The sequence below is a fragment of the Chlorocebus sabaeus genome, chromosome 11, assembly GCF_047675955.1.
Source record: "Chlorocebus sabaeus isolate Y175 chromosome 11, mChlSab1.0.hap1, whole genome shotgun sequence".
Lineage (NCBI taxonomy): Eukaryota > Metazoa > Chordata > Mammalia > Primates > Cercopithecidae > Chlorocebus > Chlorocebus sabaeus.
The window spans coordinates 36,673,814-36,686,013 of record NC_132914.1 but is presented as its reverse complement, the minus strand read 5'-3'; the positions used below and the strand labels follow the sequence as shown (position 1 = coordinate 36,686,013).

Genomic DNA, 12,200 nt, shown 5'->3' with positions numbered 1-12,200 from the left:
AGACTAAGAGTTTTGGGGTTCTGGAAAAGAAAGAAATTATGCCCAGCTGTGAGAAACAAGGAAGGCTTTGGCAAGGAGTCATTTAGGATGTACTTTATAGGATGGTTTGGATATTGACAAAAATGAATAAATCAAGATTACAGAATAACATAAGCAGAGACATGAAGATCAAAGTGGAGCATGTTTGGAAACTAATTCTACTTGGGTTGAAAAATAGAATATGTATAAGAGAAGTGCTGGTCATTGAGGCTAGAAAGGTGAAAAGCAAGCATATACAGGAATTCAGGGAGCTCATAAAAGTTTTTAGCATTTAGGGATAGTCCAAGATTCACTTTAATCAACAAATATTTATTTCTCATTGTCTATGAGGGAAGTATAAGATCCCAGCTAGAACTTATGAATTTAAGGTAAAAGAAATTCCCTAATTAAAAAAAAAAGTTCTTTGAAAATACTGTATTTTTCTAATGATTCAAATTAAATGTATCTCTCCAGTATAACTAGATATTCAACATATCAGAAAAAGAAGAATAGTTTTGTGATTATGTTTTTGGGTCAAAAATAAAATTTATATAGTCATTGACCCTTGGGGGGAAAAATGTGTGTATATTTACTAGTGTAGAATGTTGTGAAGAGGTGGGAATATGATCAGAGAAGAATGTTTTGAAGAGGCTGATCTGAGACTGCCACTCTAAATTCAGGGGCAATTTGAAGCAAGACTCTTTTGTTATGACCATTTCAAAATTGTTCATAAATATTTTTTCAATACCACATGATACATACACCAGACATCCCAGACTTTTATCTGATCCTTTATACATACCTTGTCTTTGAGCCTGTTGCAGAGGGTCAAGGATGACGTTAGTTGTCATCCTCGTTGTATGTTAATTACTATTTTCGTTTCCTTCCCATAGAAGAGAAATTGTTTAAATAATTTTTATTATTAATAGAACCTAAAGTAGTTCATATTAACAGTGTTTTTTTTTTGTTATTATTATTTGTTTGTTTTAGATCGTACTTGTAAAGTATGGAATCTGGTGACTGGGCAGGAAATAATGTCACTAGGGGGTCATCCCAACAATGTCGTGTCTGTAAAATACTGTAATTATACCAGTTTGGTCTTCACTGTATCAACATCTTATATTAAGGTGTGGGATATCAGAGATTCAGCAAAGTGCATTCGGACACTGACGTAAGTAACTTGAAGACAAAGAGCATAAAGGAGGAATATCTCTTCTTCTTCTTTTTTTTTTACAAAATATAAGAAAAGAGAGGACTATAAATGCATTTTAATTTTTGTATACCTGTTCACTTCCTAGAGGATATTAGAAGTGTTCACAATGAAAAGCACAGATAAAATAAGAGGGGGAAAAATTTGACAAATGAAGTATGAGAGCCTGGTATTAAACAGAAAGGGATAAGCCATATTTGATCGGTGACTAAGTATACATTTCATGTTTTCTCCCTCCCAAATATAAGGTATTACATTTTAATACTATTTCTTATTTGATAGAGTTCAATGTTTTATATTACTTGCTTCAAATAACTACCATTCCTTGGGAAATGACTGAAATAACCATGGTAGGTAGTGAAGAAGTACTTATAACCTTTAATTAACAGAGATTGAAAAGCTGAGAGTGTTTTTTAAGGACTGAGACTGCTTTGGTGTGAGTGCAAATTTCATAACTCTAGGTGATGTTGGATAATTGGAGGATGAATTTGTTTTTTCTGTGCTCATTATCGTATTTGTCTTTAGAAGTGTAGAACAAGTGATTCTTTTTGCTGTGATATTGATGAATTATTTTAATAATCAAAATTGATGTAAACTCGGTAATCATTTAAATGAGAGAAGAGAGCATAAGAAAGGTTAATTTTTACTAATTTGTAGAGATAGTAGAGACTATTTATAGTGCTGTTTTGTAATTTGAGAACATTATTCTTTGTACTGAATACAAGTCTTGAAAATCTTGTAGAAAAATATTACTATTATATCATATATTAAGATATAACATATCTTATGGTAGAAATTTACCAATTCAATTGAATCACTAAAGTCAAATTTGAAAAGATTGATTATGGCTTAATATTCTAGAAGTTAGCTAAAAAAATGTTTCAAAATTAAAAAAAAATTTCACCTAGAATTTATCTGAAGAAACAGGCATACACTATATTTAAGGCTTTAGATACTCCATCTGTGATTCAGTTAAAGTAAATGAAAACTGCAAATAATTCAAAAGGTCTCCATTGTCTTTAATCCACAAAGGCAATTCTTACACACAAAAGACTATTGGTAAGCCTGGCCCTCAGGTGGAGGGGGGTGGTGCTTCTGGAAGCTGTAGGAAAATAAATTACTTTTGTGGCAACGTATCATTTGTTGATTTTTTTTTTTTTTTTTGAGATGGAGTCTTGCTCTGTCATCCAAGTTGGAGTGCAGTGGTGCATTCTTGGCTCACTGCCACTCCCACCTCCCAGGTTCAAGTGATTCTCCTGCCTCAGCCTCCCGAGTAGCTGGGACTATAGGCATGCACCACCACCCCCAGCTAATTTTTTGTATTTTTAGTATAGACGGGGTTTCACCATGTTGGCCAGGCTGGTCTCAAACTCCTGACCTCAGGTGATCCACCTGCCTTGGCCTCCAAGTGCTGAGATTACAGGCGTGAGCCACTACACCCAGCCATTTGTTGATTTTTTTTTTTTTATCTTTTCTGAAAGATGTTTTAGTGCTTCCTAACTTAGGGCCTGGAATTACTAGTATACCAAGTAAGAATTTTAAATCATGTAATCTTATTTTATTCATTCATCTCTTCACTTACCAAATATTTATTTATATGTGCCAGCTCTGTGTTAGGTGCTGTGCTAGGTACTATGCGTACAGTGACAAAAGGACACTGTTCTTGTTGCCTACAGCCAGTTTCCCGGGAATTCAAGGAATTCTAAGCCAAACCCAAGTCCAGGAATGTGACTTTTTTGCTTTGTTTGTATCTCTTAAGGTCTTCAGGTCAAGTTACTCTTGGAGATGCTTGTTCTGCAAGTACCAGTCGAACAGTAGCTATTCCTTCTGGAGAGAACCAGATCAATCAAATTGCCCTAAACCCAACTGGCACCTTCCTCTATGCTGCTTCCGGAAATGCTGTCAGGATGTGGGATCTTAAAAGGTAGATATTTTTAAGAAAACATACCTCTTGCCTATGGCAAATACAACTTCAGATATTAATAACATTAGTGCATGTGAAGTCCAATTTTTATGACCCCAGAAGTTAATGTAAAATCATAGGCTTTTTTTTTTCAGCATATACCTCTAAATGTCTCTTGTGTCCTTATTAACAAACTGACAATTTTCTCTTTTTTTAATCTCCATTGCTTGGAAAATAAGTATAGGGGGAAAAATAAAATTAAAACATTACAATTTCTTAATATTTGCCTACAAGTCATGTTGTATACTAGAAGGAAGCCAAGATTCTCATCCTAGTTTCACCAGTACTCTTGATAGAGTTATTTTTGCAACATCACTTAAATATCATATCTTAAATGTTTTCATTGATAAAATTAAATTAACAACTTGAGCATAAAGTCCTCACAGAATTTTTGTGAATATAAAATAAAATATTTGTAAACTATGAAGTATTAAGAAGATAAAATAGTTAAAAAGAAAAAAATGATAAATTAAAATTTAAGGCATTACATCTTTCATTCGATTTTTATTTCCTATGAAGTGTGAGTTTTTTTCCTTTAGTTGAGTATTTATGTTAGCTTGTTTTCTAGTTCTTAAAATTTTGGCAGCAAGGGAACATTCACTTATTAGTTAACAAATACTTATTCAACCCAAATATGTCAGGCATTGCACCAACAGTGTGGTGAGTACTGACAGTGAAGATAGAGCAAGACAAATGTGGCTGGTTGTGAACTCCTGGGCTCAAATGTTTCTGACACCTAAGCCTCCCAAAGCGCTGGGATTACAGGCAGGAGCCACTGTGCCCAGCCTTGATCTACCTTCTTAGAGTTCATCTTATAATGGAGAATAAAGGCCATTAAACAGGCTATTACAGGATTCTTAGTAACATTTCCGATTCAGGTAACATGGGGTGCCTCTTATCCAGAAGGGATTTGCCAATGGTAAATCAAATGGATGTTTTTTTGAAAAACTTTGAGAAAAACTAGTGTTATAATTTATAACATTTAAGGCATGTTACAGTATGACTGACAAAGTATGATAAACATAATTTGTAGATAAATAGATAAGAGAAAAACCATGGTCCTAAATACTATATTATAAATAAAATGTAGAAAATTGAAAACAGTACTTTTTTAAGAAAATAAGAAAAGAGGTGAGGACTTGGCTTATTCTTGAAGTTACTGAATTTGACTCATAGTAAGAGCACCATAGAAGAAATAGTCAAAATTATGACACAAAGCAGAAAAGATACCAGCTTTTCAAAATCTTTGTACTTTTTAATTTGCTGGTTGATTTCAGTAAGATATTACTAATTAAATGTAGATCTTAACAAAGGAACTAAAAGAATATTTTTCAAGAAACTGTAATATCTTAAAAGCTAGATACATGTCTTTATTCCAGCAGCTTGATTTGAGGTAGGACTGTGAAACAAAGGTTCATTCTTGCCCTCTGACAACTGACATTACCCAGTTTTCTACCAGCCACATAGCTGGTCATTTTCATATCTTTATAATAATTGATGAAATTATTTTGACCACTTATTTTCTGATGTACACATCCACACATATGTGTGTATATAGATATATGTATGTATATATGTGCATATATGATGTACATGCACTTACGTGTATTTGTGAAAATGTGTGTGCAATAAAATAATTTTACTTTCTCAGTATTGTTACTGATTTTGTAATTACATCAGTGATATTATCATTTTATTTGAAATTCAAATTGGACCTAATCAGCCCTATTCAGACATTTAGCAGATTAATGTTTAGGTGGATTTAGGTTGGAGTTAAAATTAATAATTTTTTAGACTTCTGCTGCTTTTTTGCTTGCCTAAATGACATTAGTCAGCTTTAGAATAACTTATTTATGACTCTCCCATTTGCATCATAGATTGTATTAGTTTTGACTAATTTGAACAGAGTTTCGTAGACGTGGAGCTAAAATAAAAAAAGCTGGTGATGCTGTATGTTTATTGCAGCACTATTCACAATAGCAAAGACTAGGAATCAACCCAAATGTCCACCAGTGATAGACTGGATTAAGAAAATGTGGCACATTACACTATGGAATACCATGCAGCCATAAAAGAGGATGGATTCATGTCCTTTTTAGGGACATGGATGAAGCTGGAAACCATCATTCTCAACAAACTATTGCAAGGACAGAAAACCAAACACCACATGTTCTCATTCATAAGTGGGAACTGAACAATGAGAACACTTGGACACAGGAAGGGGAACATCACACACCAGGGCCTGTTGAGGGGTAGGGGGTAGGGGGAGGGATAGCATTAGGAGATACACCTAATGTAAATGTCAAGTTAATGGATGCAGCACACCAACATGACACATGTATACATATGTAACAAACGTGCACATTGTGCACATGTACCCTAGAACTGAAAGTACAATAAACAAAAAAAAGAAAGAAAGAAAGAAAAAAAAGCTGGTGATGCACACCTGTAAGTCCCAGCTACTGGGGAAGCTGAGGTGGGAGGAGGATTGCTTGAGGTCAGGAGATTGAGACTGCAGTGTGCCATGATCGTGCCTGTGAATAGCCACCGCACTTCAGCCTGGCAACGTAACAGAACCCCACCTTTTTTTTTTTTTTTTTTTCTTGAGATGGATTCTTGCTCTGTCACCCAGGCTGGAGAGCAGTGGCACGATCTCAGCTCACTGCAACCTCCCCCTCCCAGGTTCAAGCGATTCTCCTGCCTCAGCCTCCTAAGTAGTTGGGATTACAGGCACCTGCCACCACATCAGCTAATTTTTGTATTTTTAGTAGAGACAGGGTTTCACCATGTTGGCCAGGCTGGTCTCAAACTCCTGGCCTCAGGTGGTCTGCCCGCCTTGGCCTCCCAAAGTGCTGGGATTACAGGCATAAGCCACCGCACCCAGCCCAAGACCCCATCTCTAAACATGTAAAAAGAAAAAAAAGTGAACTATTTTATGAAAGAATGTAGATTGTCTATGTTGAGGCTTAGTCCCATAAGAAATATTTTTAAATAAGACCATTTTTCTTTATTTTTAAAGGTTTCAGTCTACAGGAAAGTTAACAGGACACCTAGGCCCTGTTATGTGCCTTACTGTGGATCAGATTTCTAATGGACAAGATCTAATCATCACTGGCTCCAAGGATCATTACATCAAAGTATGTATAAGAGACTTTCTGAATTATATTTGTCTATCAAGTGATAATTTTGAAGTATTCAGATTCATCTAGGTCCTCTTTCTCTTAATTTTCTTTTTTCCTTTCTAGTCTTTGTTTTTTCTTTTTAATCTTTTCCTCAGTCATAGTTAGTGGTTTTATCATCTTATTATTCAATCATGCATTCTCATTTTTCATAGAAGAAAGGTTGGAAACAATTTTAAAGCTCTTTTAGCTCAGTCTTCCAACTCATACATGAGTCTTATTGTCAAGATCTTTTATCCTGAAAATATTACGATCTTCAGAATTTTTTTAAATTAGCAGATAAAGTAAGGAAAGATGCATAGTTTGATTTTAAAAATGTTAAATTTAAATGCTTAATGAAATACTAATAAAGGAAATTCACATGGCTAGAAGGCCATTAGAAATTCAAGTCTAGAGTTTAAGTTGTGACTAGAGATGTAGGTTTGGGAGCCATTCAAAGAGAACCAGATGTTCGAGGAGTCAAGAGTTGATGATGTGGCCAAGGTGGAGAGAAGTTGACTGGGAACTCAGCCTTGGGGAATATCTGTGAGAACCAATAGGAAGAAGGTAAGAAAGAGAGGTAGGAAGAATGTAAGTACTCATTCTAGAAACTTTGATTAAGATATGAGAAATGGGTTAATGACTTGAAAATAGAATAGTTAAGAAAGGAAGATTTTATATCGTAGAGACGTGAACATATTTATGTACTTAGGAATTGGGCTTAGTGGAGAGGGAAAGAGTGAGGAGAAAACTGAAGTGGTGGCAATTGATGAAGGTGGTAGGGGGAGTTAGATCATAGATGTGAACATTGAAGATAAGTAAGTATACTTTAGCTTCTGATAAAGAAGGGAAGGGTAAGAAGAAATTTGAAGATAAAAAGAAACCTTTAGAATGGAAGAGAGTGTCTAAAAAGTTTATTTTTTATTACACTAGCCTTTTCAGGAAGGCACAAGGTTATGGGCCAAGAGAGATGAGGGCAACTGAGGAAGGTGAAAAGGTTTTGAACAGCAGCTTTGGGGAATTGGAGATGACCTCCGGGACTGCAAAGTTACCTAATAGTCATTAAATAATAACCATATTTTTTGTTGAATTTCACCTGGATTTATATGTAATATTTTTATTATTAAATATATCATTTGTGCAGTTATACATAAAAAAAATGGTTTCCTTTCTTTTTTTTCATAGAGAACATTCTTTATTTATTGAGCATTTACTATGTGCCAAGTACTTTTCATGCATCTCATCACTTAAGCTTATCAGCATCTCCAGCAACTATTGGGTAGGTAGGATCCATGAGCCCATTTTGTAAAAAGAAAACTGAAGTCCAAAGCATTTAAGCAACTTGCCCAGGACTTGAACTCAGATCTATTTGAAATTCCATTCAGATGTTTAACAATACTAAACTGCCTCCCTCCATTGTACTCTGAAGTGAGTCATATTCTTAGCTATGTGTCCCAAGCAGGCATATGTGGAGTATTTTATAGCTGTGTGTACCATTTATAACAACTTCTTCATGGTGGTGTGAGGCATTTCAGAGCATTATATAAGACAGTCTCTTCATGTTTGTGCTGTTTTTAAATTAGACTTGGTGCAAGCCAAGAAGCCGCCAAGGGCATTTTATTATTATTATTATTCTTTATGTTCTAGGGTACATGTGCGCAACATGCAGGTTTGTTACATATGTATACATGTGCCATGTTGGTGTGCTGCACCCGTTAACTCGTCATTTACATTAGGTATATCTCCTAATGCTATCCCTCCCCACTACCCGCTCCCCACAATAGGACCCGGTGTGTGATGATCCCCTTCCTGTGTCCAGGTGATCTCATTGTTCAATTCCCACCTATGAGTGAGAACATGCGGTATTTGGTTTTCTGTTCTTGCGATAGTTTGCTGAGAATGATAGTTTCCAGCTGTGTCTATGTCCCTACAAAAGACACGAACTCATCCTTTTTTATGGCTGCATAGTATTCCATGGTGTATATGTGCCACATTTTCTTAATCCAGTCTGTCACTGATGGACATTTGGGTTGATTCCAAGTCTTTGCTATTGTGAATAGTGCCGCAATAAATATATGTGTATATGTGTCTTTAGAGCAGCATGACTTACAATCCTTTGGGTATATCCCCAGTAATGGGATGGCTGGGTCAAATGGTATTTCTAGTTCTAGATCCTTGAGGAATCGCCACACTGTTTTCCACAATGGTTGAACTAGTTTACAATCCCACCAACAGTGTAAAAGTGTTCCTATTTCTCCACATTCTCTCCAGTACCTGTTGTTTCCTGATTTTTTTAATGATTGCCATTCTAACTGGTGTAAGATGGTATCTCATTGTGGTTTTGATTTGCATTTCTCTGATGGCCAGTGATGATGAGCATTTTTTCATGTGTCTGTTGGCTGTATGAATGTCTTCTTTTGAGAAGTGTCTGTTCATATGCTTTGCCCACTTTTTGATGGGGTTGTTTGTTTTTTTCTTGTAAATTTGTTTGAGTTCTTTGTAGGTTCTGGATATTAGCCCTTTGTCAGATGAGTAGATTGCAAAAATGTTCTCCCGTTCTGTAGGTTGCCTGTTCACTCTGATGGTAGTTTCTTTTGCTGTGCAGAAGCTCTTTAGTTGAATTAGATTCCCATTTGTCAATTTTGGCTTTTGTTGCCGTTGCTTTTGGTGTTTTAGACATGAAGTCCTTGCCCATGCCTATGTCCTGAGTGGTATTACCTAGGTTTTCTTCTAGGGGTTTTATGGTTTTAGGTCTAAGATTTAAGTCTCTAATCCATCTTGAATTAATTTTCATATAAGGAGTAAGGAAAGGATCCAGTTTCAGCTTTCTACTTACAGTTAGCCAATTTTCCCAGCACCATTTATTAAATAGGGAATCCTTTCCCAATTTCTTGTTTTTGTCAGATTTGTCAAAGATCAGATGACTGTAGATGTGTGGTATTATTTCTGAGGGCTCTGTTCTCTTCCATTGGTCTATATCTCTGTTTTGGTACCAGTACCATGCTGTTTTGGTTACTGTAGCCTTGTAGTATAGTTTGAAGTCAGGTAGCATAATGCCTCCAGCTTTGTTCTTTTGGCTTAGGATTGCCTTGGCAATGCAGGGTCTTTTTTGGTTCCATATGAACTTTAAAGTAGTTTTTTCCAATTCTGTGAAGAAAGTCATTGGAAGCTTAATGGGGATGGCATTGAATCTGTAAATTACCTTGGGCAATATGGCCATTTTCACAATATTGATTCTTCCTATCCATGAGCATGGTATGTTCTTCCATTTGTTTGTGTCCTCTTTTATTTCACTGAGCAGTGGTTTTTAGTTCTCCTTGAAGGGGTTCTTTACATCCCTTGTAAGTTGGATTCCTAGGTATTTTATTCTCTTTGAAGCAATTGTGAATGGGAGTTCATTCATGATTTGGCTCTCTGTTTGTCTGTTACTGGTGTATAAGAACGCTTGTAATTTTTGCACATTAATTTTGTATCCTGAGACTTTGCTGAAGTTGCTTATCAGCTTAAGGAGATTTTGGGCTGAGACAATGGGGTTTTCTAAATATACAATCATGTCATCTGCAAACAGGGACAATTTGACTTCTTCTTTTCCTAACTGAATACCCTTGATTTCTTGCTTTTGCCTGATTTCCCTAGCCAGAACTTCCAACACTATGTTGAATAGGAGTGGTGAGAGAGGGCATCCCTGTCTTGTGCCAGTTTTCAAAGGGAATGCTTCCAGTTTTTTCCCATTCAGTATGATATTGGCTATGGGTTTGTCATAAATAGCTCTTATTATTTTGAGGTACGTTCCATCAATACCGAATTTATTGAGCGTTTTTAGCATGAAGGGCTGTTGAATTTTGTCAAAGGCCTTTTCTGCATCTATTGAGATAATCGTGTGGTTTTTGTCTTTGGTTCTGTTTATATGTTGGATTATGTTTATTGATTTGCGAATGTTGAACCAGCCTTGCATCCCAGGGATGAAGCCCACTTGATCATGGTGGATAAGCTTTTTGATGTGCTCCTGGATTCGGTTTGCCAGTATTTTAAGGAGGATTTTTGCATCGATGTTCATCAGGGATATTGGTCTAATTTCTCTTTTTTTGTTGTATCTCTGTCAAGCTTTGGTATCACGTGATGTTGGCCTCATAAAATGAGTTAGGGAGGATTCCCTCTTTTTTTATTGATTGGAATAGTTTCAGAAGGAATGGTACCAACACCTCCTTGTACCTCTGGTAGAATTCGGTTGTGAATACTTCTGGTCTTGGACTTTTTTTGGTTAGTAGGCTATTAATTATTGCCTCAATTTCAGAGCCTGCTATTGGTCTATTCAGGGATTCAACTTCTTCCTGGTTTAGTCTTGGGAGAGTGTAAGTGTCCTGGAAATCATCCATTTCTTCTAGGTTTTCTAGTTTATTTGCGTAGAGGTGTTTATAGTATTCTGTGATGGTAGTTTGTATTTCAGTGGGGTCGGTGGTGATATCCCCTTTATCATTTTTTATTGTGTCTATTTGATTCTTCTCTTCTTCTTTATTAGTCTTGCTAGCGGTCTGTCAATTTTGTTGATCTTTTCAAAAAACCAGCTCCTGGATTCATTGATTTTTTGGAGGGTTTTTTGTGTCTCTATCTCCTTCAGTTCTGCTCTGATCTTAGTTATTTGTTGCCTTCTGCTAGCTTTTGAATGTGTTTGCTCTTGCTTCTCTAGTTCTTTTAATTGTGATGTTAGGGTGTCCATTTTAGATCTTTCCTGCTTTCTCTTATGGGCATTTAGTGCTATAAATTTCCCTCTACTCACTACTTTAAATGTGTCCCAGAGATTCTGGTATGTTGTATCTTTGTTCTTATTGGTTACAAAGCACATCTTTATTTCTGCCTTCATTTTGTTATGTACCCAGTAGTCATTCAGGAGCAGGTTGTTCAGTTTCCATGTAGTTGAGCGGTTTTGATTGAGTTTCTTAATCCTGAGTTCTAGCTTGATTGCACTGTGGTCTGAGAGACAGTTTGTTATAATTTCTGTTCTTTTACATTTGCTGAGGAGTGCTTTACTTCCAACTATATGGTCAATTTTGGAATAAGTGCGATGTGGTGCTGAGAAGAATGTATATTCTGTTGCTTTGGGTTGGAGAGTTCTGTAGATGTCTATTAGGTCTACTTGGTGCAGAGTTGAGTTCAATTCCTGGATATCCTTGTTAACTTTCTGTCTCATTGATCTGTCTAATGTTGACAGTGGGGAGTTAAAGTCCCTATTATTATTGTATGGGAGTCTAAGTCTCTTTGTAAGTCTCTAAGGACTTGCTTTATGAATCTGGCTGCTCCTGTATTGGATGCATATATATTTAGGATAGTTAGCTTTTCCTGATGAATTGATCCCTTTACCATTATGTAATGGCCTTCTTTGTCTCTTTTGATCTTTGATGGTTTAAAGTCTGTTTTATCAGAGACTAGGATTGCAACCCCTGCTTTTTTTTGTTTTCCATTTGCTTGGTAGATCTTCCTCCATCCATTTATTTTGAGTCTATGTGTGTCTCTGCATGTGAGATGGGTCTCCTGAATACAGCAAACTGATGGGTCTTGACTCTTTATCCAGTTTGCCAGTCTGTGTCTTTTAATTGGATCATTTAGTCCATTCACATTTAAGGTTAATATTGTTATATGTGAACTTGATCCTGTCATTATGATGTTAGCTGGTTATTTTGCTCGCTAGTTGATGCAGTTTCTTCCTAGTATCAATGGACTTTACATTTTGGTATGTTTTTGCAATGGCTGGTACCTGTTGTTCCTTTCCGTGTTTAGTGCTTCCTTCAGGATCTCTTGTAGGGCAGGCCTGGTGGTGACAAAATCTGTAAGCATTTGCTTGTCTGTAAAGGAT

At 36.1% G+C, this 12,200-nt stretch overlaps 1 protein-coding gene across 13 annotated transcripts in view; it reads left to right on the top strand.

The window, feature by feature from the left end:
* Positions 1-12,200, top strand: part of KIF21A (kinesin family member 21A) — a 155,088-nt gene that overhangs the window by 131,293 nt on the left and 11,595 nt on the right. For 12 of the 13 annotated variants that reach the window (XM_037997284.2, XM_008002848.3, XM_037997286.2 and 9 more), the window contains 3 exons: positions 1,009-1,189; positions 2,988-3,152; positions 6,211-6,328. In XM_037997284.2, the coding sequence (XP_037853212.1) occupies positions 1,009-1,189; positions 2,988-3,152; positions 6,211-6,328 (464 nt within the window). Of the gene's footprint in view, positions 1-1,008; positions 1,190-2,987; positions 3,153-6,210; positions 6,329-7,534; positions 7,629-12,200 lie in introns of all 13 variants that reach the window. The other variant, XR_005240013.2, reaches the window with a different exon arrangement.